Source organism: Simochromis diagramma, unplaced genomic scaffold (genome assembly GCF_900408965.1).
Source record: "Simochromis diagramma unplaced genomic scaffold, fSimDia1.1 OVJJ01000304.1, whole genome shotgun sequence".
NCBI lineage: Eukaryota > Metazoa > Chordata > Actinopteri > Cichliformes > Cichlidae > Simochromis > Simochromis diagramma.
The window spans coordinates 19,387,569-19,413,041 of record NW_024387030.1 but is presented as its reverse complement, the minus strand read 5'-3'; the positions used below and the strand labels follow the sequence as shown (position 1 = coordinate 19,413,041).

The window sequence follows — 25,473 nt, the reverse complement described above, 5'->3', positions numbered from 1 at the left end:
CCCAGAGTTCATGACCAAAGTTGAGGTTAGGAACGTAGATTCACTTGTAAATTGACAACATCGCTTTTATGCTCAGCTCTTTCTTTACCGCAACAGATTGGTAACTATCACTCTCCCTTCACTCTTGAACAAGAAGATACTTAATTTTGTCCACCTGGTGTAGTAACTAGTCCCAGAGGTCTAGTCCCGGAGCACTCCCTCATTGAAAACCATGATCTTGAACTGGGAAGTACTGATTGTCATTCCTGCTGTTTTACACATCAGTGCGAGCTGGAATTCACAACCAAGCCAAGAGAACAACATCATCTGCAAAAAGCAAAGATGAAATCTGGAAGTCAACAAAGTACAGACTCTCGATCATCCTGTCCAAATGATCTAATATGTAAATGTGAAAGATCCCGCAGGCATTTTCATGCTTTTCAACATAAACTTTTATTTACGGCTGCTGTTTCACACAGACGGCTTCAGTTTTTCAGCTCACAGCCGAGCACACACCAACAATAACAGTGACAGGACCTAGTTCAGTTGATTTATGCCGGCGTGGTGTGATTGTGGATGCAGCTCAGGTGCGTCCGCCTCCCTCGCAGCTGCACCACAGACCACATAACCTCATCGCCCGGCTGAGGCATGCAGGGATGTCTTAGTTCAGGGGGCTGCCCGCGTATCCAGTGGCGGTGGTGACGAGTTGGGTCTGGGGGCCACCTGCGTAGCAACCGGCGGACCTCACGGTGCACGGGCCTCTGGTGGGAATGAGGCAGGTCCAGACGGCGCGCTGGCCTCTGGCGTGGACGCTGTTGGACCAGCCGGCATGGCTTTGGCTGTGCAGGTCCCTCACTCACACTGACCTCTAGCTCCATTTGAGCAGGACTCTCCGGCCCTCTGTCCATGCCCTCTGGCTGCACAGCAGGTCCCTCTGGCTCCTCGACCTCCGTCTCTGGCTGAGCAGGTGAGTGAGTCGGTGGACGTGGAGGTAACATTTTAGTTATATATACAGTAATACAACTAAAATGAACAGAATCCATGACAACCCCCCAGAGTACTGATGGCAATATGAGCCAAGCTCTAGCTTTGGTTGTACAGTGACTGAGTGGCCTGTAATTCTGAAGAATCCTCCACAGGATACCCCAAGACAAGTGGGTAAATGGCTTTTTCATAGTTTGTTTTTCAGTTCGTGATCTGACAGCTGGTGGTGTTTATCCTTTTCGAATCCAGTGGTGCCACTTCCAAAGATCTCTGCAGTTAAGTCTTTGAGTGAAATGTTTTTTTTCACAGGATAGTGAGTGTGTTAGAAAGGACAAGAGCAAAACCCTGAAGTTGTACAAAACTTTCCACTCTCCTCTTCTGTTCGTTCTAGTTGGCATTTTGGAGATAGAGGTTATGGATAGCTCAAAAATAGCAACACCCACACATACACAAGATGCATGGAGGTCAGCAATAACATGAACAGAGCAAGTGAAGTAGTCGGGCTATTACTGTAAAATCACAGCAGCAGAAAAAATGATGTAACGCTCGCATAAGGAGTGGTGCTGACTCTCCCTCAGGTTGCAGCAGGGTTGGTGTTGGATGAGGATTTGTGCGTGTGTGCTGAAGTGGGTGTTTGATACGCAAGTGTGGGAGTCAGGCATGGAGGAACCCCCCATGGGCCCGAAGCCACCTGCTGTCACAGAGAGCCCGGAAGGCCATCGGGAGTTCACAGTGTGCATCTGCAGGCACTGCGGCTGCTCAAAAAGGTCTAATCCACCCTGACCTTTCTGCGTGCCGTGCATGTTGCCACAGCCATGGCTGGCCAAGCTGACAGGGCCGGGAGGAAGCTGTGTGCCATGCAGCTAGGGGTGGGGATATTAACACTGCGTGTGAACACAGAGACTGTAAAGCTGAAAGAAGATAACAGAAAGTGGGAAATGAATGTGCTTGCAGTAAATGAGTTATTATTGAAAGAACTGTACGGAGTAGTAGAGAAGTGATCAAAGATCAGTGTTTAGATGTGGGAGATTCTATGTATGAGCAGTGTTGGGCAAGTTACTTTGAAAAAGTAATTAGTTATAGTTACCAGCTACTTCTTCAAAAAAAGTAATCGAGTTAGTAACTGAGTTACAATATTATAAAAGTAACTAATTACTAGGAAAGCGTTACTTTAAAAGAATGTTTAACCCTCTGGGGTCCAGGATATAACTGCCTGTTTTACTTTTGATTTTACCTCTACATTTCACCTTGGCTCGTTTGGCCTCACATGTCTGAATTTACTGTTATTTTTTCATTTTGACATACCGTGTTAACACAATTGATCTAAAATCAGACAAAAACATAGTTCAAGTTCAAACAAGTTCTTTTTTTTACTGTGACAACCACAACAATGTTTAATGGATCATTTTCATAACTTGAAATGCAAATATAAATTGTAAATTTTAAAAACTTGTGCACAAGTTTTACAAACAACAAAGTTATTTGCAGCTATTTACCTAAAAATTATAACCATTTCAAACTATTTACAGAACAATCAGGTGTTCTGCATCAAATGCAGATGCCACAAAGATTAAATGCACCACTTTGCATTTAATTTCTGGCTTATTATTAATCTCCGTTGTCCTGTCTCCTTTCCCTCATCCCCAACCAGTCGTGGCAGATGGTCGCTTCTCCCTGAGCATGGTCCTGCCAGAGTTTCTTCCTGTTAATTAGGAGGTTTTCCTTCCTGCTGTTGCCAAGTGCTTGCTTATAGCGGGTTGTCTGATGGTTGGGTTTCAATATGAGATGCCTTTACGGAGCTGTCAAGGCACTTTATATCACTTTATGCCACTGTTGTCACCTCTAGAGCTGATGATATTTGTGCTTTATAGATACAGTTGAACTGGATTCTATTAAATTAATTCAAATTTTGCTGTTTAAAGTTCAAATGTCATTTTTTATCCATAATTCAGGAGTTCATACGTTAATTGTAAATTTAGTTTTACACATTTTAGTTCGCAGATTATAATCACAAGTTAACATAGATAATCAACAGGTCAAAGTTCAACTTCACTTGGACATCATAGCATTGTTTTCATTTGCCATTCTTGAAAACCAGACAGTAGTATAAGAAAAAAAACATGTCTATTTTGATTCGATCCTGAACATACTTGCTGCACAGTGTACAGCCCAATCTTTGCTCTAGATAACGATTGAATGGTGAGGTTATAACATTGTTCTGTCTAAACTATCTTATGTTAATATTTAATACAGTGTATTACAGTATATCATACTTGTGGAAAAGCCATTCAGTCATCCTCTCAGTTGTCATCACAAGTGTGAGATGTGTGAAAATTAATGATAGCTGTAAGCTATCACCCACCTGGCAATATAAACTACACAAGTGTAAACAAGTCTGTGTCAAAATGGCTGTGAAGCTTTGAAGAAAACATGACTTTAACACTGATAACATTACATAAAAACTCCTTATCAGGCCTGTAATTGTGTTAGGAATTGGAAAAATGGAGGGATTCTCCAGAGATTTCATAACCTGTTTCTTATTTAAGGTTGAAAGTGTTTATTTGATCAGTTGTCTGTCAGCAAGACTGCAATAAAAACTACAACAACAGTTTTTTGACAGTTTGTGTAAAGTTAGGTCATGAGCACATGGAGAACTCATTAAAGATTTGGATCGCATTAAAAGTGCATGATCAGAGCCCGTCCCGTTCTTTCTGTTTTGCATTGTGTGAATTCAGCACGGAACGGAGAGAGCAGACCTTTAGATATGCGATAGCAGGAAAAGTACAGATGGTTCAAAAAATGCATTTCTCCATTTATAGGTTTAATACATTTTGGCACAGCAGTGAAAAAAATATGTGAAAAATGATTTGCTTCTCATTTATTTTGGAAAGCATAAAATTCCATCAGCGGCTCGCTGACTCATTCTGTTCAACACCGACCGGCCATCTTCTCTCAACCTCAGTGTAATAGCCAAAAGAAAGTATGTGTATGTGAGTTATGGTGGCCCTCAGTTAACTGTTAAATACCTCACCTCAGTCTTTTCCTGTTGTCACCACTGGTTTGACGAAAGAAAACTGTTGATGTGTTGCACTCTCTGCATTATCTGTTGGTGACTGTGTTTTAGATTGACCCCTACTGTATGAGCAGAAATGTAACAGGTACTAGCTGTGGGAAAATTTGTAGTGCAAGTTAATGCATTATATAAAATGAACAGAAATCACATTTTACTAGCTATAGCATGCCTGGTTAGCAGGGTTAACCTCTGACATAGTTTCTGACCAAAATGATGTACAACACTGAGCCATTTTGAAACAGATGCAAAACAAAACTGGTGATGAAGATGCCCTCTAATTATTTGTTCTAATTTTTTGCTAATTTGTTTTGGTGTTGTGTCTCCTCACTTTCTATATCTGAAGATATGAATTGTATACGTTGTTATTGGAGCTATTTTGGGGTACTAGGATATGGGAAAGATATTTACTTTCACATTTTCTCTCATGTTTTAATGTTAAATCAAACATTATATGGGATCAAAACCCATATAAAAATATTTTTTTCATTCTTTTTTTGGCTGCTTGGAGAGGATTTTGCGTTTGGTTCCTGTTTGGCATGAAGGGGCAATTGAAAACACAGTCGAATCATGAGATTTTACAACAATTTTGAGTTTTAATGCTTGTCGCATTAAACCCTGACAACACACTAAGCTCCCAGCGCTGTGAGGAATACTCAACAATGTGTCCTGAGCTGTGGAAATAATAAAAGAAAAAGCCTGCACTGTGAAAAAGAGCTTCCCGATGGACACATAATTTCTGCCTACACTCCGTCTCTCTTCGCCATGCTTTCTTTTGATAAACAGGTGCTTATGAGCCATGATTTTACATGCGTTGCTTGCTCTTGACTCATGCTCTTTTCATCTGCGCTGCTCTGTCCTGTGGCTGCTTAATTTAGAGGCATTTACATATGAGCTGGGAGCTGTCCGAGTCCTTGGGGAGGCCTTTGAAGCTGCGCCTGCAGAGAGGAGAGGTGGGGAGGGCTGCAGAGGGCTGCCTGGGATTGTGGCGTGAGAGAGTGACTCAAAACCTGCAGCAGGAGTTAAGTTGAAGTTGCAGCTTTGACCTTCTTGGTCCAGTGAAGACCAGGCCAAGTTAACAAAGAACTCAATATTAAAATGAGTCTTCAACAGCAATAGTAGTGACATAAAATGTTTCTCTATCACTGCCTTGAAGATGAGCACAGATGCAGATTCATCCTTATGTGTGGTGCAGCCAGGGCTTTTAGTATTTTGGAAGCGTGTGTGAGAGCCTGAGGTATTGTAATTTCTGGCACCAGGACTGTTGCGACAAGAGCTGGATCTAAAACTGGTGCTAGGGTGTGAAGCAGCTCACACTTCGGCTTTGATGGGAGAGGAGGTTCCAACTAAAGATGCAGCTCAGACTCAGAGCTGAACACGCTGTAGTGAACTTGTAGGAAGATCCCCATATGCTGTACGATACGTGATAGGATGTGTAATCTTTAGTAAAATCTGAAATTTTGATTTTGTTTTGTTGTATGAATTAGGTCCTGTTGCCATAGTAATGAGATGGACTCCTGCACCTCCCTAACCTTTGACTAGACAAGTAGTTAAGAAAAAGAATGGATAGAATCAAATGCTGATAAATACTATTTTTCCCCCCCGATACATCCCATATGTCACTATTTGCATAGCACACTGTTTTAACCCAAACGATACAATTTACTTAAAAAGTTTTTCCTTGTATATATATAAAGGGAGATTTGCAACACATTAAATTCAGCTCACATGCCTCGTTCTCTCAGGTATCCTTATTTATAAAGCACGTAACATATAAAAGTAGTTCTACTTTCTCTCTTACTCACATATTCTCAGTTAGTTTCTTCCACTGTAGCTACCATATGCATCTGTACCTGGATCATACAGGCAACAAACAGCATTTTTTGGGCATATTTAGTTGAGTCAGTTTCACTGCACTTTTAGCTCCCTGGTCACTTCCTTTCCCCTCAATGATTAAATGCCAGATTACTTCCTGTCAGGCTAATTGAAAGCTGTTAATCTAATAACGTTACTGGAAAGAATTAGTAAGCAAGTCTATCTCATTTGTACCCAGGGTGCATTTGTCAATTTGTTTTTAAAGACTTTTTCAGATGGTTTCCGATAACTGTTGTACTGAATTGGAGGAAAAAAAAATCTCCTAGAGAACATACATGAATATGAATATCAGTCTAGTGATGCTGTCAGGCTTTCAGTCAGAGCGAAATAATGTTTTACTGTAAAGCTAAAGGGCAAAGCTCTGGTCTTCTACTCAGGTCAGAGTAAAACAAGTGAGCTGGCTTCCAGCTGCAGACGGGGAAACTGAGGTTGAATGCTGATGTCAGGATGGAGGTGAAGGCTCACAGAAAACTGCAGCTCGTCTGCTCAGCAATCTCCCTCTTTATTACATAACATCCTTAGATAACCCTCCTGGCTCTGGCCCCGTCTTCTGTTCCATCTTTTTGCTTCAAAGTTGAGAATTTTTATTTTCTAATGTTGTAAATATTTAGCTAGGGGCTGTACAGTGTTGGCCCCTGCTGCTCTGAATACTCAGCTTTGTTAATTGTGTTAAAACACTTTGTGCAGAGCGTGCAGAAGCCTCCGGGGTCCTGGCTGCTACTCCTGTTTTTAAGAAGAATGAATGACTTATGTTTATTTTTATGAGCCTTGTTCTCTGCTCACTGGGTATGTGTAGATTTTTGACATAAAGAAAATATAAAGGAATCTATTTAGAAGACAAACACTGGTAGCAGAGGGAGCTTACTTACTAGCTGAATGAAAATCATTGGATGATGTCAAAATGTTGACCAACGTATGGACTAGTTGCCATCTCTTCTGTTGCATATGCAATTTCTAGTTACTTATCAGCAATATGCTGTTTAGTAATGGAGCAATATCAGCTTACACTCCACTGACTCATATTATTATACGTTCAAGTTTGAAAGTAGTTCATACTAAATAAACTGACTTATTAACACCTTGGTGGAAGTAATGTTTTTGCTACCGTTTGCGTTTCTGTAATTCTGGCTGCAAACACAACAGCTCAAAAGGTTTTGAATGAATTCTGATAAAACTTTGTAGACGTATAGCGTGGAGTCATGTTAACAATCACATCCACCAAGATCGTCAAGGTCAACTTAATGATTTATTGGTGGAAAATTGACAAAACACCTTCTAACTTAGAAACTATGATTCTTCCAAGTGTGGTGTCTACTGTATAAAGTTTTTAAATATCAGGTCACATTTGACCTCTGACCTCTCCTACAATATGGATCTGAAGGTCAACAAGATAATAATGCTCTGTAGAGCTATTTAAAACCATGTTTCGTACTGCCACTGTTTGTATTGACATTTAGACAGAGAATGATATATGAAGATTCTAAATATCACGATACTTTAGACCTCCGACCTCTTCAAGGTCAAATAAAGTCAAACTTTCATGAAATGTCTTGCCTTCAAAATTATTCTTAAATTCTACTGCCTTTTCACATCTGATCTTTATCTGATTTTTACTGCGCTACAAAGTTCTTAAAGTACGTTTAAAAAACAATAAATAAAACAAAATTAATATATAGACAATACAATACTATTACCCTTAATGGTAAACATAGCCCAGACCATCTCCAAGGCAAGCTTTCCCAGATGAATGTGCCTGATCCCATCTGCCGGTGGATCACTGACTTCCTGACGGACAGGAAGCAGCATGTGAGGCTGGGAAAGAATGTCTCGGACTCCCGGACCATCAGCACCGGCTCCCCTCAGGGCTGTGTTCTTTCTCCTCTGCTCTTCTCCCTGTACACCAACTGCTGCACCTCCACCCACCAGTCTGTCAAGCTAATCAAGTTTGCAGATGACACCACCGTTATTGGACTCATCTCGGACGGGGATGAGTCTGCCTACAGGAGGGAGGTTGAACGTCTGGTGTCCTGGTGCAGCCACAACAACCTGGTGCTGAATGCCCAGAAGACAGTGGAGATTATTGTGGACTTCAGGAAGCACACAGCCCCACTCCCCCCCATCATCCTGACTGACACCCCCATCACCTCTGTGGACTCATTCCGCTTCCTGGGTACCACCATCACCCAGGACCTGAAGTGGGAGCCCACCATCACCTCCGTCATCAAGAAAGCCCAGCAGAGGATGCACTTCCTGAGGCAGCTGAAGAAATTCAACCTGCCAACACGGACGATGATGCAATTCTACACCGCAATCATCGAGTCCATCCTCACCTCCTCCATCACCGTGTGGTACGCTGGAGCCACTATCAGGGACAAACAGAGACTGCAGCGTGTTGTGCGCTCTGCTGAGAAGGTGATTGGCTGTAGACTCCCATCTCTGCAGGACATGTACACCTCCAGGACACTGGGGCGTGCAGCTCGGATCACAGCTGACCCTTCTCACCCTGGACACAGTCTGTTTGACCTGCTCCCCTCAGGCAGGAGGCTCCGGTCCATTCGCACCAGAACCTCTCGCCATAAGAACAGTTTCTTCCCCTCTGCTGTTGGACACATGAACAATAACCGTATGACTGTTCCCACCACTAACACATGACCCTACGCTGTGTCACTGCATCATTCCATGTTTGGCACTGATCACCACCTGCACTCATGTATATATCATGTATATCATATATCTATCTACTTAGCGCTTTTAATTCTTATTCTCATTTTTATTTTCATGTCTATTTAAGCTTAATTTATAACAGTATGTTTGCACTGAAGCACCGCAGGAATTTCCTAATGTTGTAAACCCGCTCAACATTTGGCAATAAAACCCTTTCTGATTCTGATTCTGAGAGTGGGCAGTGTTTACCTGGCAAAGGTTGTGCCTTCAAGTGCTTCTTTTTTTGATGCTTTGTAATGTCGAACAGAGATGCAATTTAAGACAGGATTTGCCTTAAGCTGTTTTCATTTCTAGCCTAATCTCTCATTTATATTTTACAGCTTTTGAGGAACCGTATGTATTGAACCTATAAAACTGCTGATCTCTCGGCACATTTTTCATTTGATACGTCCAAAGACAGTTTTGTTTTCAGCTGCATAAGCACCTGCACACTGTGATAATTCTGTAAAGACTCGTTAGAGTTTAAGTGGGGATGACACCAAAAATAACTGAGCTCCAGGTTTTGTTTTCTTTGTATACACGTGAATTTTAGTGCGTGTACACCCCCTAAAACCATGTTCCTGCTTTTAGACAGACCTTTCTCTTTCAGGCGCCTCGGCAGTGATGTGTTGCAAAGCCGACAATAACACGGCTGAAAAGAGTCGTAGTGTTATTTATTTACTTTGTCTCATTCGCTGATGTTGAAAGTATGGTGTGCTGTTGATGCTTCGGGCCTTTCTGCTCAGTTTTTTTTCTAATGCCGTCTTACTATAATAAGACTGCGAATCAGTTATGAGTATCATTATTATTAACACTTATACTGAACCCAGACTAGTGATATCAGTGCTTTAGTCTTAACCTCTGGGGCTGAAGCCAGCTGGAAAAAACTGCAGTACCTGGCCATAAGATACTGCAGTATCTTATGGCCATGTCAGCAATGACATTAAAAAGCCTGTTACAGTGGTTTTCGGCTGTGTGATTACCACATGTTAAAGATATATGTACGACTGCTTTCATGCGTCTCTAAAATTAAAAACATCCTGTCTCAGAGTGATGCTGAAAACTAGTTTGTGAATTTATTACGTTTAAACTGGACTGCTGTAATTCACTATTATCAGGCTGTCCTAAAAACGCCCTGAAAGGCCTTCAGTTGATCCAAAATGCTGCAGTGAGACTGCTGATGGGGAGAAGAAAGAGAGAGAATATTTCTCCTACATTGACTCCCTGTTAAATGGAGAATTTAATTTAATTTCCTTCTCCTCAAATAAAAGGTCTTGAATAATCAGGACCTAATAATGTAGTAGTACACTGAAAAAATAACCTATTGGATTGACATGAAAAAATCTGTACAGTACATCAGTTACAGGAAGTAAAGTTATGTTTAGTCAACTTTATGTTTTTTATAACTGCACAACTTTTACATGTTAAATTAACAAGTTATCAAGTTTGTCAAGTTATCTCATGTTAATATAACACAAAAATGTTTGTTCACATTTAAACTTTTTTTTAATGTTGAGTGTATTTAGTTACCTTATGTTAAACCGATATAATTCTTTCATTTTAATGTATGTGTTTGTCTTGATAATCAAAAATTACAAATATCTGTTGGTCTATCAGCTAGTAGACCTGATGTCCTCTGGTTTGTCATGGGCATCTGTGTTTGGAGTGTTCATCATTCTCACTGTAGTCTCCTCAGTGCTGTGAAATGAGCAGTTTCTGCTCTGCATCAAACCAAAGCTGAGGAACCTGTAAGATTCTGGGCCAAAATATCCTTTAGCTGGATGAACTGGATGAGTCTAGGGAAGTCAGTATGTAGGGAAGGCACACCCACAGCACTCTGTCCTCTGAAGAGAAGAGAAGTAGTTTCCTAAAAGCACACTGTAAAAAAAAAAATCCTAATATAAAAGTATTTTACTGTGTATTTTACAGTTTTGTACTGTTCTTCTAGAATATCATTAAATTCACATAAATAGACTGTGATTTCACATTTCAAATGTAAATTACCGTAAAATCACTGCAATGTAATAAAACATAATTTTCTTGTTTTTTTAAATGTATTTGTCTGTACATATGCAAATTTAGATTGTTAAAATACATTCACAAATGCATCATAATTTCACAAATATTTGTCCGTTATTTGAAAGATTAAGTATTATTATTCATATTGCCGCATTCATCGACCTTGTTTATAGGTAATTTCATTGTTTAATCACATTAAATTGTTCCTAATTTAATGTTTAAAAGCACTTGAAAAAGGCAAAATCCCATGTAAAATTAGGGCAACAAACTGTATTGTCATTACTGGAAATAACCGTATTTTTATGAGTAAGTTATTTTCTGTTATTTTACGGTATTATTTTGGCGCCCCAGCTGCCGGAATATTACTGTTTTTTTAAGATGTTTTTTCTAACAGTGCATATCCATAAACTGAAGCTTGACATTGGTGTTAAGGCTGCAGTGGTTTAGTCTCTCTTTGTAAGTGCTGTAACAGATCCAGGAGTCCATCTTCAACTCTGTCTATAGTCCATCTCTGGTCCTTGAAGTCTTCATGGATCAGACATTGAGCAACACTGCATGTCTTCATCTGTTTAAGAGATTAAAATGATTGTTGCATATACTTCATATTAGGAACACGGTTATTTTTGCTGTATTTTCATCCACATACTGATGAGGGGGAGAGAAAAAAATAAATAAAAAAATAAATACTGTCATCGTCATCATCATCGAGCATTTTTTATAAACACCAAAAAATGTGATTTAACCCGCTGGAGTCAATGCCTGCGACAGTGTGTCCAAATCACATGACCTATTTAACGTAGCAACAGGACACAGCCTCGCCGACTCTCCATTTGTACAGTTGACAGCCAAGTAAAACCAGAGCTATGATAAATATTTTGCACCATCCTTTTTCAGAATACTGTCGTCACATTTAGTGCAGGAAGAAACGGTGAAAAAACAGATTTTCTAAGACAAGAGCTTACAACCTGAAAGTGCTTGCAAGTAAAACAACCCCTCACCAAAAAACACCCATGTCAATCAATCAGAAAATAAGATGGCAACAAGTCGTTGTTGTTGTTGTGTAGTTAGTGCATAGGCTTGTTGTTCTTTATTGCTTTATGTGCTAACATAAGTCATTTTATTTCAGGTACCTGTGATATCTAAAGCAACATTTCATGTCAACAAATAAATTAAAGCGAGTAAATGAAAAAAATGACTAAATACTGAAATCGTATGTAGATCAGTCAAAACGAACCAGTCTACAAAAGCTTTGAGCAGAGAAACATCCACAGACATACTCAGAGCTTTAATATATTTTCAGGGCTTGTAAACAGGATACAAAACATTGGGATAATTTTTACATTGAAGCTTGGGTCAGTGTAACTAAGTGTAACTTATTACTAAACTAATAGTAATAAAAATACTTTTTAGAAAAAGAATAAAAAACAAATCTATGGAGAAATAAGCATCCCAAACATATGTTTCAACCAGCCTTAGTTCAATATTATAGTTTGAGTGTGTTTCTAGTGTTTCTGTGTATGAAAAGTAATATGTCGTAATCCAAATGGTCAAACACCGGAGAACCAGTTCAGTGTATCGTTTTATCAAGCGTTTACCAGCATCTAATTTTCTGCTTTACTGAAAAATTTTGAAAAACATTTACAATCATTAATCTTAAATGTGATTCTCTATTTAAATTCTTGGCTGGTTTAGGTTCCTAATTGTGTTGTGAAAGATAATGATGGATTATAGAGGCTAATAACTATGTTTTCTCTGTGTTTTTCTCAGTTTTGCTGGTTTTCCCCCCGTTGAGCTTTGAGCTGCATAACAATTTATTTCTAAATGACAAAATGTCATTTAGCTGTAATTTTGATGGATGCTGAAGTGCAGCTTAGAACATAATAGTCTCTCTTGTTTTGCTGCAAATCGCTTGACCATATCTACCAGTTTCTCTATCAAGAAAATGAATACAAACATGGTAGCTGCTTAATGATATATATTGTAAAGTAATGAAAATTGGGCTTGCTGTTATGAATAGGAACACCTCAATATCTTTACTACTTGATGTGGTTGTAAAGACGCGTCTTATTTGTTGCACATATCCTAATTTGGGTAGTTCAAGTCTTGATAGTAGGGTTATTTTTGTAGTCGTGAACATAAAGCACTTTTTGAATGAAACAATTAACTTGCAGGTAAACTAAAAACAACAAAAGCACACTGTAATTAGAGTTTTCTTTACTCCATAATTCATTTTCCCTTGTGCAGCTCTTATGTAAGCACATAAAAGGTCTCTAACAAACTTTTTCAAAAGTTTTAATTGCTGCTGTGGGCGGCTCCGATTTTCTGCCTGTTTTGATTACATGTAAAAGTATTGTTGCAACAAAATATCAGTCTCAACATTTCTACACGTGTTTCAGGGTTTCATTTCCCCCGTTGTGATGACACTGTTAAGACAGATTTGACATAGATGCAACTTATAATAACCAATTTCTCTCTTTCTGTACTCGTCCCGCTCCTTCCCCATACCTTCCTACATTTCTAATATTTCTTTTTTTCCCTTTTCCTTCCTCCTTTCTCTCTCACTGCTGCTCAGGGCATCAGTAGCCTGTTCAGCTCTCTGAAGGTGGTCCGCCTGCTGCGTCTGGGCCGGGTGGCCAGAAAACTGGACCACTACCTGGAGTATGGTGCTGCTGTTCTGGTCCTCCTGGTCTGCGTGTTTGGACTGGTGGCCCACTGGCTTGCCTGCATCTGGTACACTGTGTTTGAAATGATTTCAAAAGTCATTGAAGAAACCTTCCCTTGTAGTAACATCTAAAGGCTGCTGCTGGCTCTTCTAGGGATTTACCTAACCTCACTGCACCTAATTACTCATGCATGCTCATTGCTTCCTTGTCCCTATCTGTGTTTTAAAAATCATACACTGCTGTTCTGCTTTGTTTAGTTTCTTCCACATGATATTGAGTAATATGCTAATTTAATTTGCCCCATAGCAAGATTAGGGGAACAGTTCCCACATGAAAACACAGAAACCCACTTCAAATCGTTCCTTAATTTCACATAATCATGAACATTTAACACAACAATATTTTTCTAACGTATTGCTCACTGAAATGTAGTCCATGGTCATTTTTGTACATTTCTTGTATTCTTGTAAGACACTCAAATTACTTAGTTAAATACTTTTAATGCATACTTCCAAAGGTGCATTAGTTTATTTTTATTAAGATTAAAGTGAACAGTCCATAAACACACCTAAAGTCTGTCATATGATAAAGGATTAACGATTTCAATAACCGTAATGAATATTTACTGAAGTTGTTTATTCACTACTGTAAGCAAATAAGAAATAAAAGTGTCAGATTTTATGCGCCCAATTAATGAAAGGAATAAAAACGGTATACATATTTTTTAAAGAGTTTTCCCTTCATCTAAATCATAGTTGTGATTGCTTCTGTAATGAAACAGTTCTTTCCTGCATTATGTTGTCTGTCATTTTCTTTGAAGCCTACTATGTTTGCACATTAAACCTGTAATGTTGAATTGCCGCATGCTTTAAATTTGGGTTGGGCAGCATTTTTTTTAACCAGAGCACCACATCGTCTTACATAAAGTAAGCAAATGGCCAACAGGATAACTAAATTGATACATATAAATGTATTTGAAAGAAGATGGTGATATTTAAGCACATTTACAGATTTGTTGAAATCAGCTTTCTTAGAATATAATCTCTCATTTAGTCAAGGCTGCTGAAAGTAAATGGGGAAGAAGATATTTTATTCAAATCTCAATCTAATTGTTCAGTTGTCAGACTAGCTGAAGGTACTTAAACTACTTAAACTAGGTACTTAAATGTATTCAAATTCTGATTTTGCCCCAAACAGGTACAGCATCGGAGACTACGAAGTTATCGATGAAGCCACCAACACCATCAAGATGGACAGTTGGCTTTATCAGCTGGCTATCAGCATTGGATCGCCTTACCAATACAACGCCAGCGGTTCTGGAGAATGGGAGGGCGGCCCTGGCAAAGATTCTCTGTACATCACGTCCCTGTATTTCACCATGACCAGCTTGACGACCATTGGATTTGGAAACATTGCCCCCACCACAGACGGAGAGAAGATCTTTTCTGTGGCCATGATGATGGTGGGATGTAAGTACAAGCCATGTGTTGTTTGGGCTTTTTGGTGATTTTCACGGGGCAAACGGGTATTGGCTGATGTTTCGGCCAGTGAAATGGTACTGGAGGCCATTTCCACCCAGTAGTTGTCCTCTGCTGCTGTAATATTCTTTGCAGACATTAAAGTTGTCTGAAGGAACGCTCGTGATGGAGTTTTGATATGTGCTGACATAATGTGGTGTTTGAAAGGTTCAGGTGTTGTTAGTTAGTCAGTCCAATGCTTTATTTCTACGCTAGTAATTTTAATGATTAAAGATATAGTTGAACACTTAAGACATCCAAGAGGTAATTACTAATGAATTTACTGACAGCTAAATCAGGTTGAAAATTCTTGTTGCACAGTCATTTGTGCAATCACATTCAGAATTCACAATGAATGGACCACAATGAATACTTAACATTTTAACTACACCAACTTTCGACTTATGATATTTATAAGGTCAAAATTTGTGCTTAGGGTACACCCCATGACAAAAGGATAACATCATCATGGTAGGATCACATCGCACCTGGCCAAATGCTAAAAAAAAATGCGTTGAGACGCTTTAAACATTCAAATGTGTGACTAAAGGCGTTGTTAAAAACAATGTTAAAAAAAGAGCCCAAGCGAAAAGCATGTTGGAGTTGTCATGGAAATGTCCCAGTGTTGGCCTCATTTGCAGATCATTCTTGGATTAAAAAACATGGTTATTCATAACCATGACACAAACCAGACACACACACACCTCGCCCTGATGTATACGCTCACAGACTTTTAACATCAGTGCCCCTTGTGAGGACACTTTTTACCTAAACTCTGGACACGCCAAGCCACATTTGGAGTATCATAACTGTGCACTCAGATGAGTGCTTTGGCTTAGTATGAGCTGCCACAGAGCAATTTAACATTATAATTAAGCAGTAATTTTACAGTCCTGCCTTTGTTGCAAAAGGATTCCTGACTGTCTGTCTATGTTAGGCTTTTGGGCCACGTAAAGTGTCCATATTTTGATAGATTCTGGTCAGCTGTGTGCAAATAGGTTCATTGTATGTTTGACTGCTGTTGTCTCAAGAGACTGTAGTTGGAAGGAATTTGAATTTGCTCACCTGTGTGTGTGTGTGTGTGTGTGTGTGTGTGTGTGTGTGTGTGTGTGTGTGTGTGTGTACCTGACATGTGCACCGTATAAGGTTTAATTATTGTCATGTATATTGTGTGTAAGGCAGGACATTTTCCTCAGCTGTGTGGACCAGTTCAGTTCAGTTTTGACTGACATACTTTAGTTATATTAGAATGTAAAACAAATATAGTACAATACCCACTCTATATCCTATTTTTACATTTTTAACAGGCTATATCAGGGTTTAACATACCCTGCTAATCATTACCATGATATTCTTGGTATCTAATATTGACTTCTTCACAAAAACCCACATGATGTTTATATGCAGCAAGCTTTAAGGTTATTATTGAACAGAATATCACAGTTGATTTAAATAATGGAAAATATTAACAGGAAAATTGCTGCTGAAAACGTTTCTCTAAACATATTAAAGGCTTTTGCTTGGAAGCACCATACTGCTGATGAAAGCAGGAGATAACCAAAAAGAACAATAGAAGGCAGCGTGAGGCAGAGATGAAAAATGGAAAATTGTGCTCCCTGTGGTTAACCCAAAGAATCATCTGAACAAATGACTTAGCGATGTAATATTTCACAGTGAATGGCGAATCCTGGCACGGTCCTTTTTTTCCTTAAAAAAAAAAAAAAAAAAAAAGTAATTCCATTATTCTGCATTTCAGAGAAAAAAAATGCTCACATGGAAATCTCATCCGGCTTCATCTTCAGCTTGTTGAACAGAATCACTGCTCTGAATCTTATTTGTCCCCTGGACCTTTCCCAAGTTGCCAAAGCCTGACTATAGCTCATTAGTTACGGTTTCACAGGCTCATGGTGGACACTACATAGAGGAATGAAGCACAATGTTCCCACATGTTATATTTCTTAAAGTAACTGAGTTGTGTGGTAACCTTAAGAATTGGTCCTGGGATTTATCTGAAGATAAGTCAGGATCTTCTTACACTGTGCATTTTATGTGTGAATACAAGACTTTAGAAAGTAGAAGTCAGTTCAGTTTTATTGAAACAACAAATAACAAAAACAGTCACCTTAAGACCTGATAATAAAAGAAAGGAAACCCCAACAATCACACAACCTTGTATGAACAAGCACTTGGTGACAGTGGAAAGGAAAAACTCCCTTTAACAGGAAGAAACCTCTGGCAGAACCAGGCTTACGGAGGAGCAGCCATCTGCCTTGACTGGCAGATGTTTTTGTTTTTTGGTTTGTCTGATATGGAGGGAGGATATGATGGAGCATTTGTTGATATGAACCTGCAGACAGGATCATGGCCCTGCTAGTTCGAATGGATCAGGACTCCAGTTTCAAATGTTATCAGTCCAGTAAAGGGCCATTATGAGTCAATGTCACTCCCGTACAGTTACATCCACAACCTGTTGGGCAAAGACAATTTTTATGCACCACTGCAGTGGACTTTAAATCAGCATGTGATTGAAGTGTAGCCTTTCAGCCTTAATTCAAGGGATTTTACAAAAATTACTTTGAGCCTCTGAAAATGGGGGAAATGGTAGCTATTCCTAAACAGTTACCACAAAATCTCTGTGAAACCCATTGAATTAAAGTTGAAAGTCTAACACTTCAATCACATATCAGTTGTTTGATTTAAAATCCACTGTTGATTCACAAATTGTGGATGAAAACAGCACCCACAAAGTAGCAGGTTCATTATCACCAAATTTTATAGTTAATGTGCACAAAAAAGGTGGGGGATGTTTCCGCCTAAAAGAGGTGGAATAAATGCATGAATAAATGTTAACATGAGGCGGTGGCAGTGGTTAGACAGGAGTTGAGTCTGTTAAGCTTCAATGAGACTCAAATTTTCACATGCTGTTTTATAAAGCACCACAATATTAGAAAAGCTAATTGCTTGGATTAAAATAACCCTTTCGCAATGCTATCCACATGTTGGCAAGTTTGATTTTCTATGCTATCAGGCTGACATAATCTAGTTTGCGTTTCTATTTATTACTGAGATAAGTAGAACAAATGGGCAATAATGCACTGTGGACTAGCACTTGGAGTCAAAGTATAGGATAAAATCTGTGAAACTAAGCAATTAGTCCAAAAGCAGACATCATGTGGCCAATGGTTATTTTTAAGTGTTCGCTTGTTTTCATATCTTTCATTAAAGCATTTGGCAGTTTTCCTCATACGTGTCACGTACAACTTTTAAAGCCAGTTTTCAGTTTGCCAAAACTCCATGAAGACTCTGCCTGCTTGGCACAATTTATTATCCATTTGAGTGGTATAAACAATCTGTTTGATCCTGTTTGTTCAGTGGTTTCTCTTTAAAAACCTTTCAGTGTTTTTGAGGAAGATGAGTTCTCCCCTCCTAAATTGTATTGCAAAAGCATTTCTGTTTGGAATTCTTGATGCTTCTGCTGGCCTGATGGGGCTTGTGTAACAATGTCTATATCCTGGAGGAAAAGTTACTTTCAGGTCATCAATTATTTAAGTGTACGCACAGTCTGCAAAACTGCAAATACAGATTCTTACACCGTGTTCTTTTTCTATCAAGCAGTCCCCTGGAGGCTTTGTCAGGGGAATGACAAACAGAACAGTTTAGGTAGAAAGGTCAAATAGTTACTTTAGCTATGACTTCTAAAATAGGCATTCACATTGTCAACAGCAGTGTGAGTAGTGTTTTCTATGATTATGTTTCTCAAAATTACACGTTTAAGTGAAATCTCTCTCGTTGTACAAGTCACAAATCTTAAGAACTCATACGTGTTATCACAACCACAATATTTTACACAACTCGAATCAGGAATCTTGTACCTGTCTTGTATTTTGCAGTTGTTTCACTTGGCAAGAAATAGTTTTTTTCTGTAGACACAACTGCCTTAGGGAAAAGCTGCTGTACATTATTTATCACATCTTTTATGCTAGAACAATTTAATTACGGTCGCTCTTTTTTTTATCCTGTGCAAATAAGTTATGTGTGTCTTTAAAACACTGTGGCTGTAGTTAAGCATTTTTGTCGAGTTTATCATTGTAATCATTAGTTTTAAGTCTTGTTGAGGGCAACATTTTCACGGCCAGCGGGGGCAGACCGTGTGGAGAGTGTGTGTGGTGGACCCAGGCGCGAACACAGGCGAGGAGACGGGAGTGAACTTAAACTGAAAGCGAGCCTTTATTTGGGCTGATGCAGACATGAACTTAACATAACCACATAGACATGAAACATGACATGAACTTAACCGCATACACATGAAACGTAGACGCAGGAACCAGGGACACTGAGTACAGGCGGAGATGACAGAAATAACTAAGGTCTGAACAGCAACCTAGAATTTAACTAGATTGAAAATGAATACAAAAAAATACATAAAACTCAAACACTGGGTCACACGACCCAGTACCGTGACAAACATGGTGTTTGTAAAGTAGTTTTTTGTCAGTCACAGCTCTATTTCGTGCACTTTCTGGAATATTTTCCAGCACTGTATTAGAGTTTTCAGTCAAATTACTTCAAACTTTCATACATATTTAAATATGTATGAAAGAGCAAATACAGTAACATACTGTCCAAGGTTTGTATTTCAAGGTTTGAAATACACACATTCAGTTTTGTGTCACTGCTGCTCATCCAAATTGTCCCTTTCAAGTACAACCCAAGAATGCTCTACTGGGCTGAGATCTGGTGGCTGTGGAGGCCATTGGAGTGCCTTGTTTTTCAGTCTTCTGTTGTCTAATTTTGGCCAGTTTGTGCAAAATGTAGCCTTAGTTTCTTGCAGTTAGCTGCTAGGTGTGGTCTTCTGTCGCTGTAGCCCATCTGCTTCAAGGTCAGATGTGTTGTGCTTTCAGTAATGCTCTTCTGCATAACTTTTTTGTAACGAGTGGTTAATTTTTTACTGTTTCCTTCCTATCAGCTCACAGTAGTCTGGCCAATCTCTTCTGCCAGACCATTCCCTGTAAAGCCTGGAGATGGCTGTGCAGGGAAATCGCAGTACATCAACATGTCTGAAATACTCACACCAGCCCGCCTGACATCATCAGCCGGTATCTTTCTTCCTTATTCTGATGCTCGGTTTGAACTTCAGCTGGCTGTCTTCATCATGTCTACATGACTAAATATTTTGAGTTGGTGCTCACAGGCTGATTAGATTTTTTTTTTTTTTTTTGTGTCCCGTTTGGATCTTTAGCCATCAGAATTGTTGTCTTAAGGCCAAGAAAGATGCCAAGCGGATTTATTTTGCCAAGTGGATCATCATGGCCTTGCCATATTGGTCCATTTGATTGACCTTTATTATAATTATGAATTTATTTTATTTTCAGTTGCAACAAATGGGACAGACATGACTGGGGGATAGGACAGGGAGAAAGAATGAAAGAAAGAGAGGGAGAGAAAGAAAACCAAAGGGGAGAAGAGACGGTGAGAAGGGGGGGAAGAAAGAAAACAAAACACACAAAACACCTGGGTCACCTGTATGGAGAAAAAAAACAGAAGAGAAAGCAAACAACAAAGAGCAACATAATAAAAAAACAGCACCATCACAATAAACTAGCTAGCAGTAGATATCAGTAGATACTAAATAATAAACGATATTGTGCAGCACGCAAGATAGACAGCGCACAATGTGCTTTGAGGCAGCAGCCAAGAAAGCTGTAGTCCGCGTCTGTGAACACCCGAGTGTACACCTGTGTGCACACCTGTGTGGATCAGCATGCTTGCATTCCAAAGGTTTCTCCATGTAACGATCTGCTAGGGAGTGTGGGGAGCCACAGCCCCGTCCCCCAGGGCATGAAGCAGGTATGGAGGAGATCCAGGCCCCAGATATCCAGAGGCCCCAGAGTACAAGGACCCGAGGAGGACCACCAAAGGGGGAGGGAACCATGCCACCCTCCTGGGAAGAGCTGAGTAGAGCCCCAAAGGAGAGGTCACCCCGCAGCTACGGAGCAGAGGCCAGAGGGGGGTGCAGTGGCGTGCCCGCGGGCTCTGCCGGCAGCCAGCTGTGCCAGAGAGGACCGAGCTTCAGGCCCAGAGGCCAGAGGCCTGAGGGCATCCCACCCCCCGGAAGGAGCCCAGCCGGGCCACAGGCGTCCGGCCCCGCCAATCGGCCACCAGGAGTGAGCCGGTACATACATGAGCGCCCAGCCCCAGACGACAAGGACCACCAACACACCAACGTCTGAGGGCATCAGCCACCGGCAGGGAGTGTGGTGAGGGGAGATAGGCCTCCGTACTTTAGAGGGCCTGAGATGTACCCAGAGAGGTTGAGTCTAAGACCCAACCTGACATATAGACACAGATGAACAGGCACACGCAGACACAGACGTGCATTCCCACCCCATATACACAACCAAATACTTGGCACTCACCCAACGTGTAGACAGACACAAATAGACACTGCACAGACAGTCGCACTCCCCAAACATACTCTATATCCCAGGTCCAGGTACCCCCGCCCTCAGAGGGGCAAGCCGCACCTAGACCCAGGAGATGTAACCCTTCTCTCTGGGGTGGAGGCAAGCAGACCACCTCCTTATCTGCAGTAGCAGGGAGGCCCCGCATCCCAGACCCCAGTCTGACGGCCAGCACCTCCTCCCAGCCCCCCAGCCCTGACGGCTAACAGAACCGGGGTGAGTGAAGACCTCAAACCTCCCTACGCCCGCTCATATGTAGTGTTGCTGTGTGCTGTTCTAAAGTGCATTTAAAACTCAGGAGAGCATGGTACTAGCTTCCTCTCAGAGAGCAGCACGGCTCTTCCTGAAAACCCTCAGTGTCTAAATGCATTTAAAATTGAGGGTAGGGCACCAGCGCCAGAGGTGGGTTGGAGTACACCGACCGTCCTCTGGATGCTGTAAAACGTGCCCACCCCCAAGGCCGTATATGTATGTGTTATGTGAGAGTGTGAGTAATGTGGATGTCTAGGTTGCAGAATAAAACTGAGGCACAGGCGGCCAGAAGGGGACAGAGGGGGAGTGCCTCCCCTGCACCCTGGTGACATACCTGCACCCCAAGCCCTGCGTGTGTGGGTGGGTGTGGTAGAGCGGGAATAGGGAGGCAGCTGAGGATGGGGAGGGAGGAAAGGGAGGGGCAAGCGGCCCCTCCCTGGGGCCAGCTCCCCCGCTGACCCCAGTAGGCACCCCCACACTCTGGAACCCACCAGGGCAAGGGGGCCCAGGCCCATCCGGACCGGGGCCCGCAGCAGCAGCACCGCCCAGCCCCACAGAGTCCGGGCAGCCCACCCGACTCCAACCCCAGAAAACGTGCCACCCACCCCATCATCCAATCAGCTCCCAAACTACACAAGACAATAGACACCCAGGTTGAGTTCATTCTCCCACCTCTCCTATATCTCTCCCCCCACCTGCAGAGTGAGCTCCTGTAGTGAGGAGACCACCTGCAAAGATATAACAACCGCCCCACCAGTTAGAGAGCCCCCTAGTTGGGCCGATGCACCAGAGGTCCCCTGCACCCACCCGCCCACTGCTCCGGTGACACAACAGCCAGGACCCAAGCCCCCAAGGCCCGGCCAGCACCCCAGACTGGGGGGCGGAGCACCCCCAGACCCCCAAGCCTCCACGCCCATCCCGGACCCTCCCAGGGGCAGCCAGGCTACCAGGCCAGTAACCAACGTCCGCCAGCACAGACCCTCCCCCATCTCCGCTGTACGCAGCCACAAGGAAAACACCATTCAAGAGCCCCAGAGCTCCTAACCAGGTCATGGCCACACCCCCCAGGTTAGTCCCTCTAGGGAAACGTCCCTAGGGACTCCCCAGACGCCCTAAGGCCGTCCCTACCCCCATATCAACCACAATAGCGAAGGCAGGACCAAACCATGACCCCCCACCCCCACTAGGTGATGAAGCCGATCAAAGGAGCCCAAAGGGATTGATCAAATGTGATGGTAGATGTTGTATCAAGACTAATGTGATCTATTAGATGGTTTCTATATTGGTTAGAATTAAGATGATTTTTATTTTTCCAGTTAATGAGGACCATTTTCTTGGCGATGCATAGGGCCGTAAAAACAACGTGGGCTGTGTTTATTTCTGCAGTGACCTCATCCAAGTTGCCCAGCAAGCACACTAAAGGGGAGGCTGGAATGTTACATTTCAGACACTTTGATAAGTCTTCACATATCTCACGCCAAAATTTCTGAACTGGTGGACAGAACCAAAGAGTGTGGATGTAATTGTCCGGTGTATTTGCTGTGCAGTGTGAGCAGGCTGATTAGATATTTGGACACTGGAACAGGCTTCTCAAGCCAGGACTTTGCATGACATCATGCTGGCTCTGTTCACCTTTTATATACAGGAATAACTGGTCTACTGTACAGTCTTTCTGATGAAGTATTCCAGAGTTTTACCTGTATAAGGTTGCAGGTAAAAATTAAACTTTCAAAAAAGATCTGGATATTGTGAACATTTTCAATAATATTTTTTATTTTAAAAAATCAACAATATTGTCCCTAAAAATGTTCGTTTTCATGCTGTTTTGATTTTCAGCTGAGAATCAATCCCGACTCAAAGCCTGTGGTTGGGATGAACCGTGTCCTTCAGCTTTATTCAGTATAGATTATGGATGTGGAGTTCACTTGAATCAAAAATGTAAGCGTTATTGCAGAAAGCACTGCTGTTTGGATTTAGGGGTTGAAAGATTTGTTTTTGGAACAAACAAATAGTTTTTGGCAACCTGTCGTATCATCTGACTTTGTCCATTTTAAGGACAGGGAAACAAAGCAACACACATCCAGAAACCGCTTGCAGCCAATGGCTATTTTTAGGTGTTCAAATTTGTTCTTAGCCTTCCTTAAAGTGTTTGGTGGCATTAAGCAGTGTTTTTCTTACACATCCTATAAAAATGTAAAAAGCCAACTTTCTCTGTTTGCCAAATATCCAAAAGATTCCAGCCTGTAGAAAGTGTTAAGTTTGGCCATTTTAAAAACACTATGAAGATTTTTTTTTACTCAGCCACTTTGTGAAAGCCAACATTTTGGAAAAGCAGTGTTTTTTATAATTTTCTCTTTAACTGATCTGTTCCTACCCTGAGGTTTAGTATCTGGGCCAAGCCAGAACCTCCTTGGGCCGCTCTACATATTGTTTATTTCTGGCACCTGGACCTTAAACAGCCTCGGCTCCGTAGTAAACAATAGAGAGACATGATATGTTTTTCAGTGTCTGTTCTGTCTGGCTTTGACTGATAGTCCTCTTGGCATGGCAGCCTCTCACACAGGCTGTGGGCAGTTTTACTGATCTCAGCAAGCAAGTGCTGATAGTGGGACAGATTCATTTCGCTTTCTGGATTTTTCCCGAGACTTACAGTGCATTACAATATAAATAGTCAGATTTACACCACCGTCAAGCTGCAGGAGAAAAAATATTTCCAACAAGGTGCCATTTAAGCATGGTTTATAAGCTTGAAGTGTTATGCCTGTGTTGTAGTCCACAGATCAGTCACTGCTGTTCTCATTAATAAGAATTTTGGGATGCCGAGTTGTGAAAATACATTTCTCTGGCATAATACCCATGATGCCATCAAAGAGCAACTCAGTACCAGCTCTTTAAAAAGTTCCATGTTCCTGAAATTCCTTTAAAAAAGGAAAATATTGCTTAGGGAAAGCTTGGATTAATTTGAATTCATTCAAATTAATCTTTAGTTAATGTTTCAATTTATGCAATGCTAATGTAAAAATGTAAGAAGAAGAATGTTTGTTCTAAAAATATTTTAAAATTGAATTGAATAACCATACCCCAAATTTAATATGGCACAGTTATGTTAGGAAAATACATCATATTATCATGCTATTTTATAAGGCTGAAGTAATGTTACTGACTAAGTTTTTATGTGTTCTGAACATTTTGCAAATACTGAGCAGTGCTGTAACAACGTCACCAGCTGGTAATGTTGAATCTTACCATATTATGACCAAATGCAACATTTGGATTATGTAATGTAACTGTGTGGTCGTAAATGCTCTCTTTTGTCTCTGTAGCCGCACTCACCTTTGATGTCACAGAGCACTAACATGTGAGATGGTGATCAAAAACTTTCAGTTGGTGTTACAGATGCATCAATTAAACTTCAAATATCTGCTGACACTGACTACTCATCCGGTATCTGTGTTAAATTTTTATGCTGTATTCGTCACACTGAGGCATGGGAATCCGATTGGAACACAAATTATTCTTTAAATGTGTAAGGCAAAATCAGATTTGACATTAACACTCCAATGTGCATTGAAGATGTAACAAATAATGACGGTGATGTGTGTAGAGTGAAGTAAATGAGAGAGAATATGAAGTGAAAGAGTATTAAAATGTTAATGGAGTTGATGACAACATGTTATGTTGCTGTAAGTGTAATAAAACCTTACTAAAAGGTATTAAACTGAACCAGATATCTTCAGGCAGCTACAGGCTACATTAGCATAACAGCCATTGGCAGCCATTCCCCAACTCTTTGTGCATGGTACTCATGACCACTGTTTAATTGTCATTGATCAGTGGTTGTTGTACAATGGTCATTACAATTTGCATATCAGTAATCAAGAAATTGACCTCACAGCCCATTGTTCCTCAGTGGTGCTAGTTGCAGTCTTTATGCAAATGTATGTTTATAA

General features: G+C 40.9%; 1 protein-coding gene across 2 annotated transcripts in view; it reads left to right on the top strand.

The window, feature by feature from the left end:
* Window positions 1-25,473, top strand: part of kcnh5b (potassium voltage-gated channel, subfamily H (eag-related), member 5b) — a 177,646-nt gene that overhangs the window by 38,015 nt on the left and 114,158 nt on the right. For both annotated transcript variants that reach the window (XM_040041721.1, XM_040041720.1), the window contains exons 7-8: window positions 13,203-13,360; window positions 14,491-14,762. In XM_040041721.1, the coding sequence (XP_039897655.1) occupies window positions 13,203-13,360; window positions 14,491-14,762 (430 nt within the window). The remainder of the gene's footprint in view (window positions 1-13,202; window positions 13,361-14,490; window positions 14,763-25,473) is intronic.